The following is a 19450-nucleotide window of genomic DNA, read 5'->3' on the forward strand; positions in this document are numbered from 1 at the left end:
GGATTTGCATTGTAAATTTGAATGAAGCTCATCACAGATATTAGGGCTGATATTTCAAATCACAAGGACCCCATTAATGATTTATGGTCTGATATGAAAAGCATACAAATTAGGAGGGGTAGGCTACTCAGCTCCTTGAGCCTGCTCTGCCATTCAATAAGATCATGGCTGATCCGGATGCGACCTCAACTCCACATTCCTGTCTACCCCCAATAACCTTTCACCCCCTTGTTAATCAAGAATCTATCTAGCTCTGCCTTAAAAATATTCAAAGGCTCTGAATTCACCGCCTTCTGAGGAAGACAGTTCCAAAGACTCAACTCTCAGAAAAAATTTCTCTTCACCTGTCTTAAATGAGCGACCCCTTATTTTTAAACAATGACCCCTAGCTCTATATTCCCCACAAGAGGAAGCACCCTCTCCACATCCACTCTGTCAAGACCCCTCAGGATCTTAAAGGTTTCAAAAAAGCTGTCTCCTACTCTTCTAAATTCCAGTGGATAACAAGCCTAACCTGTCCAGCCTTTCCTCATCGGACAACACGCCCATTCCCGGTATTAGTCTAGTAAACCTCCTCTGAACTGCTTCTAACGCATTTACATCTTTCTTTAAATAAGGAGACCAGTACTGTACACAATACTCCACAATACCTGGAGCAACCTTGGAGATTCAGAAAGGGAATAATTTAAACCTTGGAGTCACATTTCTACAGATTGAAAATTGTTTCTGGATGAATTTTACTTTTTTTTCCTTTTGGCCTTTATTTTCCTCCCATTCCAATCTTTTCCCTTCATTTCTCTAATTCACCCCATCTCCTCTGTCATTCGCTGTTTCTTTCTCCATTATTAAATTTAATTGTTTTTTAACCTGATGTTCCTGAGGTACCCGATGTCCAGTTGACATAACTGTCATTATGAATTCATATTTCCAGTACTTTATGATAAATATGATCTGAAGGGCAAGGTAAAAAGTAATCCAAGCTAAGATGCTTGCTGTGAAATGCATCACGCTAGCAATTTCTGTCCCATCATGTTCACATCACATAATCAACTAAGTGTCATCCTCTCTCCCTTCAGGTATCATGCCCTCAGAGGGCATTGGCAACTATGGACTTCCATATGTTGGTCCATGGTTATACGTGACAAAGTATTGCAGTGGCTTGCAATTGCCTTCTGCAGGTTCTGGTTGACCGGGAGACCATCCCGCTCTTACAAATTAGGAGGGGTAGGCTACTCAGCTCCTCGAGCCTGCTCTGCCATTCAATAAGATCATGGCTGATCCGGATGCAACCTCAACTCCACATTCCTGTCTACCCCCAATAACCTTTCACCCCCTTGTTAATCAAGAATCTATCTAGCTCTGCCTTAAAAATATTCAAAGGCTCTGCATTCACCGCCTTCTGAGGAAGACAGTTCCAAAGACTCAACTCTCAGAAAAAATTTCTCCTCACCTGTCTTAAATGAGCGACCCCATAGGCATATCTGAAGGATTTGCAGGTTGATACTTAACCTGTTTGGCCACATTATGAACAAGTTATCAAGTCCTGGAGTGGGACTCAAACCCACAGCTTCTGGCAGGGATGCTACCACTGCACCACACCAAATGTCATTACTTATTTCAAAATAAAGTTCTCTTCTACGTGTATTAACAGTTGTAGCAAACAGTTTCAAGGATACTTTTATTAAACTTTTTGTACACTAATGAAAGCCAATCACACAGACAGTGATCACTGTACACATAGTGGAGCAGATTTACAATAATTTCCAACAGGAAATTGCTCAGATTCAGGTGATACTCTTATACAGCTTCATTTATCAGTTTGCTGAGTTTTTGAATCTTGGTTTTTGTGGACATATCAGCGTACTTATCACCAATACTGACAATCATTCCACCCAGGATTGAAGGATCAGTCTAGAATTTAAAAGCAAAGGTTATGTTATTTTCTTATAAAATAGAAGTAAGTGTGCTTCACTGTAGTTTCAAAGTCAGTGTTTGATGAAATTAAGTAACCCTCTGATTCCCCTGATAACCCGCTGATTTTAACCAGCAAAAATTTGAGCTAGACAAACTAGAAAGATGATTTCCAATCTATGTCATGTTAGCTGATCTCATCTGGGCAAGTGGCAGCAATTATATAACCGGCTACACAAGCACTTGATTTGTTTAGTGTGGAGGTGCGTAGGGCAGGGTAGTAGGGGTGCAGTAGGAAAACCAACAGAGCTGCTGATTGCTTTCTGGTAACTTCTACTGGAAGCACATATGTGTGAACAGCAGATGAGCAGCACGAGTATAATTAGGCTTGGCTGTTATGTTTATCTGGCTGAACAGCTTGCGATGCTCGAGGCCATTATTTGTGGTTTCCATGGAAAAATAAGCAGAATCTCCAATATCATAGGTAACAAAATAGATTTTAACTTATTCAGCCACCAAATGTAAGGTAGAGTCATGTAGAAATATATCTCAGCAAGGAGTAAACCCCTCAGGAAGGACAAGATAAAGTTGGCTGAAAGAAAAAGGTACAAATGTTGCTTGAATATTTACTGTTTTGGGGATTTTCTCCCTTTTGATTTCTCTAATTTGTTCCAATTTTTTTCCTTCCTCACTATTTCTTGCACCTCTTCTGGGAAAAGAAATTATAAAAGTGACCAAATTAGAATTTAGGAGGAAGACTGCAGAATTGAAAACAAAAATATCAGAAATTGAACAGGATCCGAACTGGCATGAATGGTGTGGCAGAATGTAAAGTAATCAGAAGAAGCTAGGATCCAATCACAATTAGCATTTTTTCCCCCAAATGAAATGATAACTTGTGTCCATGTTATCACTTTTACTTTATTATAAAAAACCTTAAAAGTTTGTCTTTGCATGTCTGTTCTTGTTTACCATGCTTTTGTGTTAAATATTCCCATTAAAAATCTGTGTCCACATTTATAATGGAACCTACTAAAGAAAACTTGTTATGCTATAATTACACCTTCCCTCAATAGTGGCAATATGGCAACAAAGTTTTACATATCCCTGTACTGTAACAAGGCTTCTATGCTCCAACAAACTTTTAATTTTTTTCTTTTAAGGTTGCCATTCATGTTTAAACATGAATATAAATTTAAGTATTATATATAGGCATGACAGGAAAGCAGTTAAGTGTTATAACAAAAAGTTATTCCACAGAAACATACATAGAAGTACATGGAAATATATCATACAAAACAGAGCATTTGGCCCAACTGATGTGTTTATGCTTCAAAAGGGAATTAGATAAATAATTGAAGGAGAAAAAAATTACAGGGATATGCAGAAAGAACGGGACCGACTGGATTGCACTTTGAAAGAGCCAGCACAGATTCAATGAGCTAATGGCTTCTTTTTGTGTACTAATTTGTATGAGCCTCCTTCCACCCCCTCTTCATCTAATCCACTCAGTACAACCTTATGCTTTTTCTCCTTCATGTGCTTATCTAGCTTTTCCTTAAATATATCTATGCTAATCAATTACTCCTTGTGGTAATGAGTACCACAGTCTCTGGATAAAGATGTTCCTTCTGAATTCTCTATTGGATTTATCAGTGACCAACTTATATTTATAGGCCCAAGTTTTGATCCCCACATAAATCTACATCTACAATAATGAAGTCTTTCATAATCTTAAAGTCCTCTATTAGGCCACCCCTCAGTTTTCTCCTTTTTTAGCCCGAAGAGCTACAGCTAATTCTGGCCAATTGTTTGTGCTTCACCTTACCTTGGTCTCCAATTTCAGGGTTTCACTTTTTTTTAGAAAACCAGTAAGAGCAGATTTTAGCTCGGAAAGATTTGCTTCATCCAGGGGCTGACAAATGAATAAAGAAAATGAACATTTCAGATTTTCAAGCAGCCATTTGGTCAACTTGCAATTCCTTATGTTAAGTTTTCTATGTAGCTTCACTATTAGGCTCAATAATTTCTCTGGTACCCACACAGCAAACTGTTGTGGCATGTCCATGGCTCCTAAGAGCTGGTTTTATTTCCTGCAATGTTCCATTGCTTGTATTGGTGTCAGTGACTGCTTCTTCCACCATTTAGTTCTCACTGTGCTCAGAGACAGATCTAAAGCTGCTACGCTAGACCTTGTTGACCTATATGGCATCCCAGTATATTAATGTTGTTTTTCACTCGAATTGATCCACCTGCGCTCAAACTCAGCTTTTTCCTGATAACTCTTAAGTTTCCCTAGGCTTTTACATCAATTACCTCTTTCATCTTTGTTAATTTCCTTTGGCTCAAGCACTCCTAGTACAAACATCTTGGCTGGACCATTACCTTTTGTTCTTCACACTTTCAAATATTAGCCAGAAGTGCTTAGCTTTCATGCCATTATCCTCAATACTCCTTCAATCCATCAGGATTTCTGCACTCTCTACCTGCTTATCTCAATTTTTCTCTATTGCTAAAGTCACCTTCAGGTTTTTCTTCTTCATGCTAAATATTGCTTTTCCCCTTCAACAACTATTAAACCTCTACATAGACACAAATTGATCCAAGGCTATTATACCATTCCCATAATTGGGAATGCTTTACAGTCCTAAATAGCATACAAGAAAAAACTTCACTTTTGATCTCTCTTCCCATTATAAATTTCTTTGTCTTTCACTGTTTTGTCCTTTCTCTTCCCTTCTCCAATAATTCTGAGGCTTTTAAAGTCTAAGTTTTGTGTTATCTAATCAATATTTCCAGATTTACCTCGTCCTCTCTTTTCAACTTGGTCTTTACCTTAGTTTCTCAATAAAAACATTTGTTTTGCTATTTATCGCTCCCAAGTAGTCAATACAAATGAGCAAAACTGTTCAGTGAACTTGAAGTTTTTTTTTTATTCCTTCATGGATATAAGCTTTGCTGGCAAGGCCAGCATCTATTGCCCATCCAAAATTGCCCTCAAGAAGGTGGTGGTGAGTGACCTTGAATTGTTGCAGTCCATCTGGTGTACATACACCTACAGTGCAGATCTTACCATTTAACACAAATTATCAATACAATTTTACACTTAAATAAATCATTTTACCTGAGCAGTAGTGACTGAGCAGAGAACTTCCCCACGATGTGCACTCATGATCTTACTAAAAGCAGTAGCAACATCAGGGGTCTGGCGCAACCGTCCATTCTCAGCTAACAAATCTGAAAAAAAAAGATGGTGAGCTGCCTTCTTGAACTGCTGCAGTCATGTGGTGTAGGTACACCCCCAGTGTTGTTAGGGAGGGAGTTCCAGGATTCCAGGGAATTCCAGCAACAGTAAAGAGATATATATCCAAGTTAGGATAGTGACTGACTTGGAGGGGGACTTCCAGGTGGTGATGTTCCCATCTATCTGCTGCCCTGGTCTTTCTAGATGGTAGTGGTCATGGGTTTGGAAGGTACTGTCTAAGAAGCCTTGGTGAACTCCTGCAGTGCATCTTGTAGATGGTACACACTGTGTGTTGGCGCTGGAAAGAGTGAATGTTTGGAGATTTTTAAAAAAATATTAATTAATGGGATGTGGGCATTGCTGGCTAGGCTAGCAGTTATTGCCCATCCCTAATTGCCCTTGTTCAGAGGGCATTTAAGAGTCAACCACATTTCTGTGGGAACCACAAATAGGCCAGACCAGGTAAGGATGTGAACCAGATGGGTTTTTATGACAATGGTTATGACAATGGCCATGGTTTCGTGGTCATCATCAGGCTCTTGATTCCAGATTTTTATTAATTCAAATGTCACCATCTGCCATGGTGAGATTTGAACCTGGGTCCCCAGAGCATTGCTCTGGGCCTTTGGAATACTAGTCCAGTGACAATACCATTATGCCGCCACCTCCCCCTATGATGTGGTGTCAATCCAGCAGGCTCCTTTGTCCTAGACAGTGTCAAGCTTCTTGAATGTTGTGGGAGCTAGACACATCCAGACAAGTGAGAAGTATTCCATTACACTCCTGACTTGTGCCTTGTAGATGGTGTACAGGCTTTGGGGAATTAGGAGGCAAGTTACTCACTGCAGGATTCTTAGTCTCTGACCTGCTCTTGTAGCCACAGAATGTATATGGCTAGTCCAGTTCAATATCTGGTCAATGGTAACCCCCAGATGTTGATAGTGGGGGATTCAATGATGGCAATGCCATTAAATGTCATGGGGCGATGGTTAGATTCTCTCTTGTTGGAGATGGTCATTGCCTGGCAGTTGTGTGGTGTGAATCCTATTTGCCACTTGTCAGCCCAAGTCTGGATATTGTCCAGGTCTTGCTGCATTTGGACATGGACTGCTTCAGTATCTGAGGAGTCGCAAATGGTGCTGAACATTGTGCAATTATCAGCGAACATCCCAACTTCTGGCCTTATGATGGAAGGAAGGTCATTGATGAAGCAGCCAAAGATGGTTGGGCTGAGGACGCTACCCTGAGGAACTCCTGCAGTGATTTCCTGGAGCTGAGATGACTGACCCCCAATAACCACAACCATCTTCCTTTGTGCTAGGTATGACTCCAACCAGTGGAGAGTTTTCCCCTTGATTCCCACTGACTCCAGTTTTGCTATGGCTCCTCGATGCCACACTCAGTCAAATGCTGCTTGGATGTCAAGGGCAGTCACTCTCACCTCACCAGTTCAGCTCTTTTGTCCATGTTTGAACCAGGGCTGTAATGAGGTCAGGAGCTGAGTAACTCTGGCAGAACCCAAGCTGAGCATCAATGAGCAGGTTTACTGCTAAGCAGGTGCTGCTTGATAGCACTGTTGATGACCCCTCCTATTACTTTACAGATGATCGAGTGTAGGCTGATGTGACGGGAACTTGATGGGTTAGATTTGTCCTGCTATGTGTCCAAGACATACCTGGGCAATCTTCCACATAGTTGGGTAAATGCCAGTGTTGTAGCTGTACTGGAACAGCTTGGCTAGAGGTGAGGCAATTTCTGGGGCACAAGTCTTCATTACTATTGCCGGAATATTGTCAGGGCCCGTAGCCTTTGTATTATGACTTGTTATTCTAATATTCTGTTTTTGCAATGTTGTATGGATTACTGAAAATATTGTCAACCAAAATTATTGTGGGGGTAAGACAACTACTTACTGACAAGGTTGAGCATGATTGGGGAAATCTTCTGCTTCAACAGCACGTCATTCACAGTTTTTTGCTTGATATTGCGCTTAATGTGGGGATTGTTGACCACTCCATAGAACTTGGGATCTTTCAGTATTGACTGAAACATAAACAAGGAGATGAAGAAACTGTTAACATGTCAAATTGTATCAATAAGATGTTTTCTTTTTGAAGATAGTATCTAGAATGACAAATATCCATCAGTGCACAATGATAAAACATGCACGTATTTCTCAGTTGCAATATATTATATTAGAGCTTTGACAACTGTGCCAAATTATAAAGGACTTCAGGTTCTAACATGGCCAACACTAAGGTTGTATTAAAAAAGGTGGTCTCTGTAAACGACTTTTGAACAATTCCAACCACACTGGCAAGCACCCAGAAAACAGAGTGCTTATCTTCAAATATGACAAGGAAACAGTTAGTAAAAACAATGTACGTTATAGTAAAACCAATAGAAGGGTATATCAAGTGGTAAATTAAACATTTGACATCTGTATTGGAAAGCAGGTAGAATCAAGCCATTTGGAGCCATGGCATAAGTTCCATTTAATGGTAGGCCTCTCACACTGGGACAGTCTGTGGGGAAGAAATGTATGCAAGGAATCAAAACAAATAGATAGCACAGCTTACAAAAGAAATCACCCTCTATGATTCCCAAATCAAAAGTTGATCCAATTTCTGGATTTTAAGCTGATTTTTATTGGACATTACACACATAAATGTGTTTGCTACATCATTTTGAAAGCAGTATTTCCAAATTGGTTATCCAGCTTCTGATGATAAAAGATTGAAAAATAATTTTAAAAAATACATATTGCACCTTGCAAGAGAGAACTGGAACTAAAAGTATATTGATTAAATGACAGTAGATGGAAGTTTTTCTGTTGACTTCAAAGGGCACCAAAGGTTTTACAGTAGATACTGGATAGAATCATTGAATAGTAAAGCACAGAAGAAGCCCATTCGGCAGTCTGCACTGGGTCTTTTCAAGAACAATCCAATTAGTCCCACTCTCCCACTTACCCCGTATCCCTGCATTTTTTTCCTCCTTCAAGAATTTAAATAATATTCTTCAAAGGGAATTGGATGATCTGTACCGTCAGGCTGTGCATTCCAAATTGCAACCATTGCTTAAAACAATTTTCTTCTTTGCACCCCCCCCCCCCACCCCCACCACCCCTCCACACACACACACACACACACACACACCCACCCACCCACCCACCTCTGCAGTTCTTTAGCTAAGCACCATAAATCTGTACCCTCTGGTTATTGACCCTTGAGTTATTTGAACAGCTGAACTTTATTTGCTCTATCTAAACCCTTCATGATTTTAAACACCACTATCAAATCTTCTTTTAGCCTTCTCTACTCTAAGGAGAAAAACTTCAGCTTCTCAAGTTTATCCTGTTATGATCCTTGACCAAACCCTCAAGCATTTGGTAAGATTTGGTTAGGGACCAACATGTTTTGTTTAAAGTAGACAAAGCCACAAGATTCCAAGAGTTTTGAACAAACAAAAATAAACTTTACGAGGTCAGAAAAATAAAACAATTTAATATCTATCTATACTCTAACAGTCAGGGTAATTATGAGGTACATGCGAATTAACAAGCAATTGAACGCACCACACTGCACAATAAAATGGCAGCTGCAACTAAGATAGAGTCCATTGGTTTCACAACAACACACCCAGATGTCAGTAAACACAGTCAACCAATCTCATTGAAACTTTGTCGCTCTCAAGAGGGATTCCAATCTTCATCTTTGAAGAACTAATCTTGGAATTCTCTCCAAAAGTTGCTCCAACTTGAATGTATCAACAATGGCCTACCTCATAGGGTTTCAGTCTCATCTCCCAAGATTCCGTTCCTCTGGATTCCTGAGTATGCACTCAAGCACCAACTCACAAGTGCAACTTCAGCTCTTCCGCAGCATCGAGCAGAACGTTACTGCTCCAACTGGGTGCTTTTGCCCCAACGCCAGAAGCAAGGAGTCACCAACCTTTTTGGACCTTCAGGGCTTCTCCTGAGCCCTTCTCAATTACCAGACTCAGGCGTCATCAACAACAGCCCACCTCGCAGGGTTTCAATCTCACCTCCTGAGATTTTGTTCCTCTGGATTCCCGAGTTTGCAACCAAGCGCACCAACTCAAGCTCAACTTTAGATCTTGGCCGTGCCGAACAGAATACTACTGCTCCAAAGCACTACCTTTGCCCTAACGGCTCGCAGCATGAAGTCACCAGCTGCGGCTGCCTTCTTTATTTAAAGCCAGCTCCCCACATCCCTCTACTCTAGTCCTCTCTTTTTAACTGGACTGGGATCGTTTCCTGTCCCTGTCCCCTCTTTGGGACTCTTCCTTTGGGACCTTTCCCTGTCCCCTCTCCATGACTCCTGCCTGGGACACCAGTGTTCCGTGGTGCTCCTGGTCACCTGACGCAGGTACTTTGCACCATTCTTCTTCCTCCACAGGCACACTGGGCCCACAGAACATAAAATTTGCAGAATTGCGCATGTGCAGCCGGTTCCTGGTCTGTGCATGAGTATAAGCTCCGACGTCCATTGGGAGTTGAAGTTCCCAATCTCTGCTTTCAACCAGGTAAGTACAGCTTTCATAAAATCCATAGAACTGGAATCCCACATCCTTGGGACCGTTTAAATGGCTCTCTTCTGTACTCTCTCCAAAGCCTTAATGTCATTCCTAAAGTGTTGCGCTCAGAATTGGATGCAGCATTCCAGCTGGGAATGAAGCAGTATTTTATATTGGTTTCTTACAACTTGATGGCCTTTGTACTGTCTCTATTTATAAAGCTTAGGACTCCATATACTTTATTAACCAAAGATTTGTGCACAAACGCCCCCAGGTGTCTTTGTTTTTGCATCCCTTTTAACATTGTGCCATTTCACACAATTGTATTGTGTCTCATTCTTCCTACCAAAATTTATCATCTCACACTCATCTGCACTGAACTTCATCTGTCGTGTGTCCACCCATTTCACTACCCTGTCATCAGCCTCAACGTAAAGCTAAAGACATTAGGCATAGATTATGCAAAAATATGTGCCTTCAATTTACATTACTGGATTTTATTTAGCAATTTTTAAAAATGGCCTACCTCACCTCTTTTGGACACCTCCTCATGCAGTCTTATCAGCCAGGTGCGCAGGCAGATGACCTGCTCCAGGCCTTTGTCAATACCATTTGAGGTAGATGCTAAGTGATGGAGTCACCTCAGGTAGTCTTTTAGTATCAATTTTCTTCATCATGGAGTAACATACTGCTCCTCACTTATGCTGCCTCCCCAAGCAGCATCAGAGATTTTTTTTTGAGGATGTAACTAGTAGAATATATAAGGGAGAACCAGTGGATGCGGTATATTTGGATTTCAAAAAGGCTTTTGATAAGGTCCCACCTAAGAGGCTAGTGGGCAAAATTAAAGCACAGGGGATTGGGGGTAATATACTGGCATGGATTGAGAATTGGTTGACAGACCGGAAACAGAGAGTGGGAATAAATGGGTCTTTTTTTGGGTGGCAGGCGATGACTAGTGGTGTGCCGCAGGGATCAGTGCTTGGGCGCCAGCTATTCATGATATATAAATGGCTTGGATAAGGGAACCAAATGCAATTTTCCAAGTTTGCTGATAACACAAAACTGGACGGGATTCAGGGCAATTTAGACAAGTTGTGTATTTGGGAAAACACATGGCAGATGCATTATAACGTGGATAAATGTGAAGTTATATGCTTCAGTGTGAAAAACAGAAAGGCAGAGTATTATTTAAATGGTGATATATTAAGAAATGCAGATATACAAAGAGATCTGGGTCTCCTTGTACACCAGTCAATGAAAGTAAATAGGCAGGTACAGCAAACAATTAGGAAGGCAAATGGTATATTGGCCTTTATTGCAAGAGGATTTAAGTTCAGAAGTAGGGATGTCTTACTGCAGAGTCTTAGTGAGACACATTTGGAGTATTGTGTTCAATTTTGGTCTCCATACCTGAGAAAGGATATACTTACCATAGAGGGAATGCAGCGAAGGTTCACTAAGCTGATACCGGGGATGGCAGGACTGTCGTATGAGGAGAGATTGATTCAACTAGGCCTGTATTCACTAGAATTTAGAAGAATAAGAGGGGATCTGATTGAAACGTATAAAATTCTAACAGGGCTAGACAGACTGGATGCAGGGAGGATGTTATCCCTGTTTGGGGAGCCTAGAACCAGGGGCCAGAGTCTCAGGATATGGGACAGGCCATTTAGGACTGAGATGAGGAAAAGTTTCTTCACTCAGAGGGTGGTCAACCTGTGGAATTCTCTACCACAGAAGACTGTGGAGGCTGGGTCACTGAGTATATTCAAGAAAGAAATTGATAACTTTTTGTATATTAGGAGCATCAAGGGGTATGGACATAAAATGGGAATATGGCGTTGAGATAGAGGATCAGCCATGATCATATTGAATGGTGGAGTAGGCTCGAAGGGCTGAGTGGCCTACTCCTGATCCTAGTTTTTGAGGAATTTTTACCACTCCATGATACTTTTTCATTTTGACTCCAATTTTAGTTGCCTTTAAAACTCTAAAGCTAATGTGTGAGGCTCTACAACTTTAAATTAATCTTTAATTTAATATAAAGGCTGTAACGAATCTCCAACTCACAACTATCTTGTGTAGTTCCTGCTCTACTTGGTCCAGTTTCTTCTGCTTGCTGGCAGCAGAGTACAAAGCTGTGGCATATCTACCTTCAACTCCATAGACTTGAATAGGTGGCTAGGGGTAAAAATAATGACAAATTTCAGTACAGCAAAGAATTAGTGAAAATTAACACTTCTCTAAATTTCACAATTAAACATGTGCCAATGATATACAGTGAAGTTGTCTGGTATGATTTTTGTTACAGCATCTGTGTGCTTTAGCAAAATTTATGCAAGCCAATGAACTTGATGTGGTGCGTGTTGCCTTGTGCGACAGTCATGATTTATCACCTCACATTGTCACTTGTAACCGCCATCATCTTAATATCATACATCCCAAAATGCTGTCCAGTTACAGGCCAGGTTTGTGACAGGAGTGGGAAAGACAAAAATCCATAATTATAGTGCTCAATGTTTTTCTCACAGCTAGAAGTGAGCACAGTAAGAACATTTCAAGCACTCAATAATACGCTTTATTTAAATTCTATTGACAATATTAGAATTGGACCTCATAGAAATATGGTGGGTGGCAGGAGACAGACCAAGTTCAAGTAAATGGTATGGTTAACTTAGATAAAATTTATATATTTTAAAACTGTTTCTAGTTGAAAATCATCTCCCCCGACACCACCACAGCAAGGATGTTAATTCCAAATTTCTCCCGTCATCTTAGACTCACTGGATCCTGCACAGAAAACCTACCCATAATACTCCATCCATGAGACAGCAAGTAACAGATGGGGTCTACTTGCTTGTTTATGGGGCTGTGGTGGCACATCTCCATCACCAGGGCAAGTGCATTGGCAAATCAAAACATTGAACCAATGTTACGCCAGTAACTTTAGTAATCTTCAAAGAATTTTTCCAGAATTGTGCCAACAGAAACACCAATGCTTCACACTACATATTACTATGGGAATGAGTCATATGGGTAGTCTAAAACAGAATTGTATCACTATCTCCTCCAAAAGGGTTTATGAGTGGGAATAAATGACAAAGTAATTTGCACTAGAATTCTGTCAAAGCAAGACTGTACTGAAGAGGACCACTAATATAAAAATGAAAACTGCAGGACGCTGGAAATCTGAGTCAAAAACAAAATTCTAGAAATACTCAGCAAGTCTGTTAGCATCTGTGGAGAGAGAAACAGAGTCAGCATTTCAGATTGATGACCCTCCAAGTTAGAGATGTAATAGGTTTTATGTTGGGGGCAGGGGAGCGGGAAGTGAATGAGAAGAAGAACAAAAAGTAAGGCCCGTGTGATAGTGGCGGGGGGGGAAGCAGGAGTGATTAAATGACAAAAGGGTTCATGGTGCAATCTGAAACATTAACTTTGTTTCTCTCTCCATAGATGCTGCCATACCTGTCGAGTATTTCCAGCATTTTTCTTTATTCTTTCACGGGATAAGGGCATCACTGACAAGGCCAGCAAGGCAACCCCTAATTGCCCTTGAACTGAGTGGCTTCTGGGGCCATTTCAGAGGACCATTAAGTAATGTTCTATTTTTATTACTGTTTTATGAGAAACAGTTTCTTTAGGCAGCCAGTAAAACTATTAATCTCTCCTACAAAACTACTTTCGCAATTGGATTTATCAAAGTTAAAGATAAATTAAAAGCTTTAAAATGCGGCCAGTTACATACCATCACCAGTTTGCTCACTGGTTTGACCACTGTAGTGCTGAAGTAACGAACCTACAATCGCAAGGAAATATGTCAGCTTTAATTTATGTTAAGATTCACATTCTCTGGACATGGATCAAAGAGTAAAGCATAAATGTTAGCATACAACGTGAGCCATTGAGGCAGATAAAAGGTCAGGGAAAATCAATGGGGAAGCAACAAAAATACATAAAATTAAAAATACATTTTACACTCAGCCTTCTAAAGATAACTTAGAATATTTTACCAACCCAGCTGAGTCAGTGGCTTTCCAGATTAATACAGTAGTTCTATGGAGCAAGCTCCAGATTTCCACTATCTTGTGTGTGAAAAACTGCTTCCTGATTTCACTCCTAAATGGCCTAGCAATAATTTTAAAGTTATATCCTCTTCTAGATTCCCAAAGGAAATAGCGTTTCTGCACCTACTCTATCAAATCCATTTGTAATTTTAAAGACCTTGATTAAATTACCGCTCAAACTTCTAAACTCAAGGAAATACAAGCTAAGTTTATGCAACCTTTCTTAATCTTAAATCTTTCAGGCCCAGCATCATTCTGTGAATCTACACTGTCGCCGCTCCAATGTTAAAACTAAACGTGGTACACCAGATTCATACCCCAAAGTTCTATACAAATGAATTATCACCTTCTCACTTTTGCATTTTAACACACTTGAGATAAAGAACTTTAGTGATTTTTGTTTTTTTCTTTCTATCAGTTCACTACATTTTAGTAATGTGTGCACCTGGAAACCAAAATTATTTTTCACCTGCACTATCCAATATTAAGAAAATATTCAATTTTGTCTGATTTTATCAGATCCAAAGTGAATAACCACAAATCCCCACAATGAACAACTGCTGCTATAGCTTCTGAATTCAAAATCAAGTTCAACAATTTCAGAGAGTAACAACTGCTCTCATTTTTTCAGACTGCTGGTGCTGGTAATGATTCGGTTGTTGTCATTTACAACTTCTCTAGACCCATCTTTTGTTCCATTAGCCAGCTCTTTTTCCTTGCACCATCACTATTTATTATTTAAATCACTCCTGCCTTCCAAACTATCAAAGTCCTACTCTTTTTGTTCTCCCCCACCACATTCCTGCCTCTGTAACTCTTTCGAGTACAAACATGTTTCCATCTGTTCCTATTCAGATGAAGTTACATTGTTTCATAGTTTGCCATTGTGAGATTTGAACCTTTGATCTTGGGGTTACAAGCCCAGTACCATAACCACTTGGCTACTTGCTTAAAGCCCATTACATCTGTAATGCTTTCCAGTTCTAACAGGTTACCAAACTGAAACATTAACTGTTTCTCTTCCCACAGATGCTGCCTGATTTGCTGGGTATTTGCAACATTTCCTGTTTGCATCTGCAATAGCTTTGCCCAGTCATTTAATCTGTTTATGTCCCTTTGTAGCTCCTACCCACCAACTTAAAATGTGCCTCCTAAATTAATGTTGCCTGCAAACCTGGACATACAACACTCTAGTTTTTCAATCAAGTCATCAACAGAAATGGTGAAAAGTTGAACCCCAGCACAGATTTCTGGAGAACACCATTTATCATACCCTTGCAATCACAGTGCAAACTCTTCATTCTTAATCTATGTCTTCAAAATCCCAACCAACCAAATACTGACCTATGGCACAATGTTATCCACAATTCTGTAATGCTCTCAAATTTACTAATAATCTCTTGCGCAAAACGTTATCAAATGCCTTCTGAAAGTCCAAAATAGACAACATCCATAGATTCTCCACAATACATCACATTAGTAACCTCTACAATAATTCAGTCAGACTACAGGCATAACTACACAAGTTTTCATATTGGCTAATTGTCCAAGTGCTCACTGTATCTAAGAACAGATTCAGTAACTTTCCCACAGTTGATGTTGAACTGACACTCTGTAGTTAGCAAATTTTTCCCTCTTTATATCATTGTGTAACATTTACAATTTTTCAAAACAAAAAGTGCAATTCTTCAATCAGGTGGAGACCCACTATATTTTCAGGCAGCTTTCAGACTACCCTTTGGAAAGTACCAGTGGATAAAATGTACAAACTATTGTGCTAAGGAGTCAGAGGTGGTCTTTGTAGGTCAGGAGAATAAGGAGTCTTATGCACAGTATTGTGCGATTCTGAAAAAGTTCAAGATATCTTACTCTAACAAAAATTGTGCAAGTTAACAGTCTCTGTGTTGAGTTAGATGATTTTAGTCAGAATATAACTGTGCAATGATTAGTTTTATTTTCCTTGAATTAGACAAATTCGGAAAGGGAAAACAATCAGGACACATGAGTTTCTGACAGCTCTTTTTGTTCCCTTGTGCAGGTATGACTCCAGCTACTGCACGCTTTGATCCCTATTGATCTTAGCTTTGCCAGGCTCCCTTCGTACTATATTTAATCAAATGCTGCTTAATGCAGAGGGTATCTTACTATCCCTCAGGTATTCAACTCTTCCATCCACATACAGAGCAAAGCGCTGATGAAATCAGAGATTACCTGTACTGACAGAATCTGAACCAAATGTCAGCAGCTTACTGGTGAGTAGCTTGATGGCATTACTGACGACATTTTCCTGATGGTGGCAAGAGGCTGATAGGGTGATAATTGCTCACAATGGATGCATCTTATTCTTTGTAAATGATATACCTAGACATTTTTAAATCATTGGGTAGCTGACAGAGTCAGAACCTGTTGGAGCAGTTGGTTAGGGAGCACCTAGTTCTGCTGCTCAGATCTTCAGAAGTACAGACAGGATGTTCTCAGGAACCATAGTTTCTACTTTGTCTAGTAAACTCTGCTGCTTGCTGGAATGTGGAGTGAACTGATTTGGGTCACACACACATCTATCATGATGGGAACCTTGTGAGGGGGCTACCTACTTGGCAAATTTGCCAGTCAGGTCTCTTGCAAACATGTGCTGTGATCCACAATTATTAAGGATGGGGTTCATGGAATAACCTGGTAGATGATCACCATTCTTGACTAGGGTGTCATAACTACAGAGTTTTGTTTTTAGCCTATTGGCTGTAGTTTCATTTGGCTGTGTTTATAGCTAGTTACCTTTAGTATTTTTCATTCAGGGAACTGCGCAGTAGCTTCATACCTTTACAGTTTTCAGCTGCTAGGTGCCCTTAGTGTTCCTCTTAGCACAATAAACAATACACCAATTTGCACAAAATGCTAAAATAAAATTAGCTTAATCGTTAAAGTTAATAAAATTCATTGCTGGACTGAAATAAATACTGTAAATATTAAATAAATAACTCAACCAAGTGAATTATACATATCAAGAAAGGATCATGGTGAAGAGCGAAATTTAGATTTAGATTTGACAATCGTTTCTCAAACTTCCTACATTTAAAACATAGCTGAAAAATCTTAACCTTATAAAAATCAAAACCATTAATGACCCCGATACATTTGTCAACATTTCAATTCGACACAAGAGGACAGCAATAGTGTTACAGGTAGATTAGTTAAATTAAACCTTATTTTAATGTATGCAGATTCAGCCAAAACATTAGAAGCTACAGAAATTTTAACAACACAGGTTCTATCCCACGACATGAATTGGCTTTAGCCCTTTCCCCATTACCTTCAAACCAAACCGAGCCGGTGCCGCCATCTTCTTTACCCTGATGTAGGTCAACCCAAGGCCTTGCTGTGATCAGAGGAAGGCTTTCCGCGCAGGCGCGGCTGCGCCGGTGCATCCCGGGACTTGTAGGCAACACGGCGAATCTGAGCGCGGAGAAACAGAAATCTTGGAAGGCGAGGACTACAGCTCCCGGAAACCCCTGCGGCACAAGGCGGACATCGACTGGTGGACAACTCTCGCGAGGAGCAGCCGCGAGAATCCACCCTGAACTTAACCAATCGAATGAAGCTTGCTTGTTATCTCTCCCTTTTCCACCAAAAGCAAGCATGCAGAGGAATTTATTTTATTTTAATTTACTTAATGAACTGGGCAAGGTTGACAGATGAGAGGCAGATAATATTCTAGAACAAAGATAAAAGCAAAATACTGCAGATGCTGGAAATCTGAAACAAAAACAGAAGTTGCTGGAAAATCTCAGCAGGTCTAGCAGCATCTGTGGAGAGAGAAACAGTTAACGTTTTGAGTCCATATGACCCTTCTTCGGAGCATCCTTGTAGTGATGTATTTGGTTTGAAATGCAATCATGTATAAAGGTCCTACCTGCTTGTCGTCAGGTATGAGGCACTGACTGGAATCACCATGTAATGCAAAGTTTTGAAGGCACATTTTAAACCCCAAGAGATTGTAACTTATGAACGGTGTTAGGGCTCAAGGCGAAAAAGAGTCTATTGATTAGTATGTGGCTGCAGCAACACAGCTTGCAGAATCTTGTGATTTCGGGCAACTAAGTGACGACTTCATTAAAGATAGGTTTGTCTTAGTATTAAGAGATCCAGTACTAATATCATGTGCAGTGACAGAGGAGAAACTGACTCTCAAGAAAACAATCGATGTGAAGAAGCGCTGAGGTTATAAATCATTAGTTAGAGCATATTTGTGGCAGAACAGACCAGGCTTTGCATTATGCTGATAGACATTCGGAGCCAAAAGAGCAGAAAGATCACGAACAAAGGGCAGGATGGAAATACTGCGGAGGACATCATACAAAGGAAAAGAAAGCTTGTCCAGCATAGGGAAATCAGTGTTCTAACTGCAAAAAATGGAATCAGTTTGCACACAAATGTTTGGCTAGAAAGAAGCAAAACAGACCTATACAGAGCATCCACTGAACATGAAGTGTCAGCTGCATCATTCAACATCATGATCTTCATCGACTTGTGCAAAGTGACTCAACATGGCGATCCAAAAATGAAACCCTCAAAAGTAAGTTTGAAGGTACGACATTTTGTAAATATTCAGATGGCAGGATACTCATGCCAAGAGGACAAATTAATCTGAGAGCTCAAAGCATTGGCAAGCATGAAGATCTGGAGTTCCATATCATGGACGGTAAGCAAAAGCCACTCATCTCAGCCAAGTAAGTCTAAAGCTTGGACTGGTAACCCTAAACATGCCAAAAGAGATTTACAACATGTCACAGTGTACTAAACCATTGACCGCTGAACAGATCCTAGAGATCTGTTTACAGGGTTTGGATGTCTTCCTGGTGAATATCAGCTAGAAATAGATGAGAGTGTAAGACCAATTCAGCATCTGCCAAGAAGAGTTCCAGCTGCCCTCTAGTCCAGCCTAAAAAACAAGATGGAAGAGCTGGAAAATAAGGGAGTGATCAAGAAAGTGACAACTCCTACGGACTGTATTAGCAGCATGGTAGCAGTGAAACAATCTGGAAAGCTGAGAGTATGCATAGATCCAAAGGATCTAAATAAAGTTTTAAAGAGATCTCACTACCCCATGCCAACCGTTGAAGGAATTTTGCCAAAACTTTCCAAGGCAAAGATCTTTATGGCTTTAGATGTGAAAGATGGTTACTGGCAAGTGAAGCTGGATGAAAGTAGCTGGCAGCATGGTTGGGAGAGGCCAAGGGTGAGCATCCAGTCATGAATCGCTTTCCATTGAGAGTGGGGCAGACTTGATAGGCCCACAGATCTTTGCTTGTCCGTCAATTTTATATATTCAAACGTGAGAGAAAACAAGTCCTGAGTGAAGTGAATGACAGAGATGCCAACCAACTGTGGCCTCAAACAAAGCACAAAACAAATGCAGTTAATTCTTCAGTACCTGAAATAAGGCTCAGTTGGATGACCATAGAATGTTGTAGTGAATTATATTCTGGACATTGTTTGGGAGATGCAGATGGTTGCGAATGCCGTTTGGCATTTCCATGGCTTCAGAAGAGTGTCAATGCAGAGAGCATGAGATTGTCAGTGATCTTAATGATTGGAAGCTACAGTGGATGACCTGTTAGTCTATGGCTGTGGAGACTCAATGGAAGAAGCCATTGCTGACCACAATCAGAATCTAGTGCGACTGCTA

General features: G+C 40.3%; 1 protein-coding gene across 2 annotated transcripts; it reads right to left on the minus strand.

Moving 5' to 3' along the window:
* Window positions 1–1661: 1661 nt before the first annotated feature.
* Window positions 1662–17210, minus strand: atp5po (ATP synthase peripheral stalk subunit OSCP). Of its 2 annotated transcripts, XM_041212036.1 has the most exons (7): window positions 17075–17199; window positions 13446–13496; window positions 11768–11878; window positions 7069–7198; window positions 5036–5148; window positions 3740–3826; window positions 1662–1911 (listed from the first exon to the last, which is right to left on the minus strand). In XM_041212036.1, exons 1-7 carry the CDS (start codon window positions 17102–17104, stop codon window positions 1798–1800), a joined length of 636 nt encoding a protein of 211 aa, XP_041067970.1. In that variant the 5' UTR covers window positions 17105–17199; the 3' UTR covers window positions 1662–1797. The 2 variants fall into 2 exon arrangements, with proteins under 2 accessions (XP_041067970.1, XP_041067971.1); XM_041212037.1 differs by lacking the exon at window positions 11768–11878 and having other exon boundaries at window positions 17075–17210.
* Between the last annotated feature and the right edge of the window lie 2240 nt (window positions 17211–19450).

This window comes from Carcharodon carcharias, chromosome 18, assembly GCF_017639515.1.
Source record: "Carcharodon carcharias isolate sCarCar2 chromosome 18, sCarCar2.pri, whole genome shotgun sequence".
Lineage (NCBI taxonomy): Eukaryota > Metazoa > Chordata > Chondrichthyes > Lamniformes > Lamnidae > Carcharodon > Carcharodon carcharias.

Bases quoted from the DNA above. Each gene is read 5' to 3' on its own strand.
- atp5po (XM_041212036.1), bottom strand. From the start codon at position 17,104: ATGGCGGCACCGGCTCGGTTTGGTTTGAAG. The intron at 13,497-17,074 runs GTAATGGGGAAA...TTGCGATTGTAG, and splicing joins CGGCTCGGTTTGGTTTGAAG to GTTCGTTACTTCAGCACTAC. The intron at 7,199-11,767 runs GTGAGTTGGAGA...TTTATGTTTCAG, and splicing joins AGGAACTACACAAGATAGTT to TCAATACTGAAAGATCCCAA.